Here is a 6,367-nt window from a genome sequence, read left to right as displayed (position 1 = left end):
GAGATTACCAACAGATTTTACCAGACAAAAAAAAATGTCTCTAAACACCCATTAATGGGGTTTTGGTGCAAGTGCATTAATGCATGACATAGATTTAATATTAGTACTGATTTTGGGTGTTCAGAAGAATTGCTTGGCTTGAGTATTGACTGATGCAGATCTAAATCAACCTAATATTTCAGATTCGCATTCTTCACAGAGTAGTTTCCAGTTTCTAATTCATTAATGATTCTTTTTCTGATAAATGTAAGCTATATTTTTTGTTATGCAGAAAAGTTCTTTAAACTTGGTAGAAGTTAAACATTCATCTAAAGTACATTAGCTTCACACTTTCTGCTACTAAAATACATGAAAAAGTGTAAAAATACCACCCACACAGTAGAAAAAGATAAATGTAAAATAATGCAAGATTAGCAAAAAAGAAAAAAAGTTTGGTTACAGATCTGTTTCAGGAAAGTAATCAAAATATTAGTATTTGAAAGAATTGCAAAATCCTCACCAGTTATTTGCTTAAGTGTAGTTACAGCATCTCCTTTGGTTGTCTGGGCAAACACAACTTCATGTTTAAAATCAGATAAACCACAAAACGACAGAATCAAATCCGTTCCTTGAAGGATTTCTTCAACTAACTTTTTACTCTCCAAAAATGCATTTACTGCTCTATAACAAAATGGGAAACAATGTATATTGAATTATGTTTTTGTTTTTATCAAAAGTTATAATAAAAATACTGATAATATTTCAGTAATACATATTATTCTGACTGGGAAATGACCTAGAGATAAAAAAAAAAAACTTTAACAAGTATGAATTAGGAAATTGTGCTGCATTGGGATGGTTTTATAGTTTTATGTATCCATGTTCTAAACCTTAATATTAGAATATAATTGAATATTACCATATGTCTGTGGTTGGCATGCTCGGAAATAATTGGAATGTTTCTCATAAGATGCAACTGGCAAAGACAGTAATTCTAAAGTTCTTTAAACAAAGAAAGGGTACCAGTTAGGTATTTGAGCACTTAAAAACTAAAGCTAGATGCTGTTGAGTTGTTTTAGGTCACGTGGCAAGCAGGTACAAGTAGCTGCGTAGCTTAACTCCTGTCCTCCACTACTGCCAGGACACTCATAAATCAAATACTAAAGATACTAGAACCAAAGAAATCAAATTTCCATGCAGTACTGCACATACCTATCTGTGTTCATTGCTACAGTAAGCCATGATTCCAGATTTTTCCTTTTCCTATTCCAGTGTTTGTATACTACTACCTATACACACTGTTAGTGGTTTGCACAAGAACTATTTATGTACCATGTAACCACCCTAGGAAAGAGGTGTGTGATTTACAGGATAAGGAAGGAAAAATAATGGAAAGGAATAGAAAAACTGAAATAAGCCTGTGGATCTAGCAAAAATCTGGTGAGCTCCTAACTTTCTGTTTGAGATGACAAAACAATGCTTTTCCTATACAATGTTGTCAACCATAACTGCCAAGCCACAGAGCTTTACCCCCACCTCTCTCTGCCTCACTTTATATAAACTGTTTTCTTCCTACAAATTAAAAAAACATTTAATTTCCAAACGTGTTTAAAGAATAGGCTTTTAAGATAAAGATAAAATTCTGGTGGTGTGTCTGTTTGAATAGGAACTGAGCTCCCAGCAGATGCCCTTGGACGTATTTTATAAGCAAGACACAAACTATGTCACTCATTGGTGGGAAATGAGTTTTGTTAAATGGCACTAAAATTAGCCCTATACTAGACTGCTTGTTGTCAAATCCTTTACTAGCACGCTGTGCTGAAAATGAGAGGACTGCAACTAGCAGGTAAATATCATAGTAAAAAAGAAATTTGACCTAATGTAAGTCTTATAGAATTGCTGATGGGTGGTTGGAGAGCAGTACTCATGTACCCTATGAATACCTTTTAGAACAGCAAATCGGGAAAGTTATACAATATTCAGCATTAAAAAAGTTTTAGTAGTTTTGTTCTTTAATTTGAAATTTTTACTGTTCTGTGTAGAAAACAAGTTTTTGAAATAAAAATAAAAAATAAAACTTGTTTTTCTAATGATACCCAACAGTATGCTTGCAGAAATCAACTACATGTTGAATGTATTATTTTTTCCTAATAAGACCTAGAGTTACAAACTAAAATTAACATATTCTGATCATTGGATTTAATAAGTATACTTTAACTATGCTCCACTTTTTCCAATATGCATACTGATAGATGACATATATTAATACAAAGTAAACCTGATAACACCTCTGCTGACATACTTCCTTTTTTAGGAAAGATAAGGCCAAAATAGGATGGTAAACTAATGACATCCTATGATTTGCTATCAGAAGGGAAGCAGTTGATAACTGACATACAAATAGATATACATTCACTTTAACATCCTAATGTCAGTCATTGGGGACAACAAACAAAAACTGTGTATAAATATCTGCATTACTCTTTTCATATCTGTAATCTGTATACTGAGAACAACTCGTTGACGTACATCCAATAAGTAAAAGTCTAAAGTCCTATTGTGGTTATTTTGAAGTTACAGAGTCATATCACAAACTGCCCACTAGAGGAGGTAACAATGTAATGCCCTACCAGAGCCAATTTGTTGGGGGAAAGCCAATTAACCTACCAGTATGTTTATTTTACATTTTTTTGTAAGCAATTGCACTTGAGCATCCTGCCAGGTTCCAGAATTCCAGGGATAGACTAAATGAAGATAAAGACCATAGTCTTCTGTGTATATACAGTACATTTTGTCTATCTCCAGTGGCCTGGTAGGTGAGGCTCTAAGTCAAGCTAAACCAAGCTCACATGCCCTACAGTTTTTATTCAATACACAACCTTGTATTAAGATTCTATTCATGTTTTTCGAATGGTTCTCCTGAGTTGTCACTGTATGACAAATATGTCAACAAGCAGCCATGTCAACACACATTGAACAGGCACCTTTCACTGTTGTTATTATCAGCCAACAATGAAAAATTACATGTAGCAATTACTGAAATGTATTAATGTAGATAGAAAGTAGTTCCATGTCGGGCTGCCAAAGACCAGCAGTCCTGCTATGCAACAAATGACAAAAAATATTTTCTCAATACAGTGTTATTCAGTCAGGGTTTCCTTTAAACTTAAACTTACCAACATATTTTGTGCTGTGGTTTATGTAGGTTTTATATACAATACATATGTTTGTAACAATGCCATACAGATACTTCCAGATGTGCAAAACATTTTTTTTTTACCTGTGCTCAATGAACTTCAAATCTAGCTGATCTACATTGTAGTTATCCTTTAAAATGCTTAGTTATGTAGTGTGCATTCGTGGGACCGGCCAATGGAAGAATTAAGCAAACCCTGCATGTTCCTGGATAGCTCTCCCTCAATATCTTCACAACAACATTCATCAGCTCTGCAAGGCATGCTTGAAAGATTCCAGGCAATCCTGCATTCAGCCCTGGGTGCTACATCAAAGAGGATTATGGATCACTTCAGCAAAGAGCTGAGGGAGCTGGGCTATCACACAGTTCAACTTGAGAACCACATGAACAATGTGACTACTGTGCTTGAGGGCCATGAGGAGGACCTGGGCCATGTAAAACTGGAAATCCAGATACTACACTACAAATTAGAAGACCTTGAGAATAGATCCCGTCGCTCTAACCTAATAATCAGAGGGCTCCCAGAATCTATAATCGATCTGACCTCCACAGCCACAGCCCTGTTCCACGAATTATGCCCTGAGAGTCCCATAGAAAGGCTGGAGTTCAATCGGATTCACCACACACTTGCTAAGCCTAACGGCCCACTATGATATCATGGTAAAATTCCACTATTATTGCACTAAAGAAACCCTTGTCGTACCAACTGTTCTCTGACCTGGCCCCAGCCACTATTCAATGCAGAAGGGAACTTAAACCATACCTGTGCATTTTTCAAGACCAGAAAATATTGTAAGATGGGGTTACCCCTTCAAATTATTATTCTCTTTTAACGGGAAAAATCAGGCGATCACTACGGTCCCTGAGGCTCACGACCAATTCCAGTCCTTGGGCCTACCTATCCAACCCTGAGCAGCTACGCCCGAGCATTCGAAGACCCCTCTATCTACTCCTCAGGGTCGGCAGAGGTACCGCAACCATTGTGACCGCCATCCCGTCTCTTCTGCTATCCCGGCAGAGCAGCCAGGATCGCCTACTAGACCTGGAAACAGCATATGACAGCCTTTCGCGGACGTTTATTTTTCTCTTTCTTTCCTCAGTTATCTAAGGAGTCAACTAAGTTTGTTTACAGTCCGGTTTGCTGAAACGTTTTGGGTTCTGTTGAGACTTTCAACACCTCTTGTTGTATGCCTGGAAAGCGTGAGTTTGCATCTTTTGGTGGACCGTTCCTAAGTGTTTTCAGCCTTACAATTATTACATTGAATGTTGGTGCACTGTTTTCATTTTATTAGCATAACTTATGTTGACAGATGTTTAATAATGATAATCATTTGCCTTTCTGTCCTGCACAGTAGTCACTGTGAGCTTCATGCCTCTCTGGTTGCCTCCCTCGCCCTTAATATTTTGGGGGTCAGCACCTGGAGACTCATTAATGGTGGCCAGGTTTACATTTTCTTTCTTGTTGCTCTTTGTGTTTTCTTTAGGGCCAATGAGGCCCAATTGTTTCTCTCTTTGTTCTCTTTTTTACGCTATTCTTTTCCCAGGCTCCCTTTCAACCCCTGGTCCCCCATGGCTCAGAATCTCAAACTTCTCAAAGGACCCTCTCTAGCTGGTACTTCAACCCTGTACAGTAATGGTGGACTCTTTTCTTTCCCTTAATGTACAGGGTTTAAAGTATCCCACGATCCCTGGCCTTTCAATATTTCCATTTTCAGAAGGCCGATGTCCGATGTGTTTGCAGGAAATACACTGTTTTACTTCCTCCTGCCTTGGATATTTTCACAGCTCCTACCCAACGGTTCATGTGGCAAATGCTTCTACAAAACAGAGGGGAGTACTCATCAGTTTCCGTAAATCGGTGACCTTGATTTTTAATCCTCATAGGAGACTTAAACGGCGCCAAAGTAACCTTGGTCTCATACTATGCCCCAAACAAGGGTCAGAATGTCTTTTTTTACTAAGTTGCTCCAACTGATCCAGAAACATAAGTTAAGTGGGCTAATCAAATGCGGAGACACTAACACTACCCTGATGCCGTGGTTAGATAAAAACGTCTGCATAATTCCAGTGTACAGTTTAAAAAGATGCCAGCCTCCTGTAAACTTTTTGCGACCTTCGGTTCTGGAATCCTGGGGGATGTATAGAGGGAAATGCATCCTTCTAAGTCAGACTGTCTCTCATTACCAACTGTTTTGCATTGATCATATTTTTGTTTCTACAACAATTTTACCACTTGTCACTAACTGTGAGAATATGGCAATCCCTCGGTCAGACCATGACGCAATCATGGCCACTTTTAGATCTTTATTCTCTAGGCCTGGGCCTTTTAGGTGGCCTTTAAATGATTCTCTCCTAAGCGATCCAGTGGTGTGCCGGAAAATACAGTCTGCATTATCAGAATATTCCTCACTCAATCATACTCCAGAGGTCTCAAGCAAAACCCTATGGGCTGCCTACAAATCGGTTATCAGGGGTCCCTTTATCCAGCTGGCTTCAAAAATTCAAAAGCAACGCCTATCACAAATACTCCAAATGGAACGCAAATACACTGTCTTGCGTAGCCAATTACACTGTCTTTGCTGCCTTCCCTACCAAGGAGATAGGCAGGCGCTTGGAAGCTGTCTGTACGCAACTGAAATTGTGTACAGTATCTTTGGCAGAAAAGAAATTGCGTAGGTCTAGGAACAAATTTTATCCATACAGTAAATAGCCCCACACGATGTTAGCAGGACGACTGCACCAGCCAGATCGCAGGTTCACACCATATCACCTTAAGGTAAATGAATCCAACCTCAAGAGTAACCCTGTACTTATTCTGCCAGAATTCCATAAACGATTAAGTGAGCTGTACAAACCAACATAGATATCTGGACAGGCCGTCATGTCTGAATTTCTGGACGCCTTGACTTTTCCTGAAAAATATACTACAGGCTAAAATGGCAGGCAGGGGATAAATCCGTTGGATACTGCATCTTACTTATTACGCCTGCTCTAGGAAAATACCAGCGTTCCTATTGATTATAGATATTAAAAAAAACGTTTGACTCAGTCTAGTGGTCATACCTCACACACCTTCTAGAATGGTGGGTTTGGTCCCCACTTTAGAAGCCGGGTTTCCGCGTTGTACATGTCCCCTAGGGGCTACATTAGAGACCACCCCGATATACCCAATATTTAGATAGGGGGTAATCC

At 38.7% G+C, this 6,367-nt stretch overlaps 1 protein-coding gene across 1 annotated transcript in view; it reads right to left on the bottom strand.

The window, feature by feature from the left end:
• Positions 1–499: 499 nt before the first annotated feature.
• The window catches only part of LOC140330090 (A-kinase anchor protein 7-like), a gene marked incomplete at its 3' end in the record, with an annotated part of 18,447 nt that continues 12,579 nt past the window's right edge, over positions 500–6,367 (bottom strand). Inside the window, 1 exon segment of the mRNA XM_072410430.1 lies at positions 500–660. Coding sequence (XP_072266531.1) covers positions 500–660 — 161 coding nt within the window.

This window comes from Pyxicephalus adspersus, chromosome 4, assembly GCF_032062135.1.
Source record: "Pyxicephalus adspersus chromosome 4, UCB_Pads_2.0, whole genome shotgun sequence".
In the NCBI taxonomy this organism is placed as follows: domain Eukaryota; kingdom Metazoa; phylum Chordata; class Amphibia; order Anura; family Pyxicephalidae; genus Pyxicephalus; species Pyxicephalus adspersus.
Note: the sequence above shows the minus strand (reverse complement) of the source record. Positions and strands in the feature narration are given on the sequence as shown.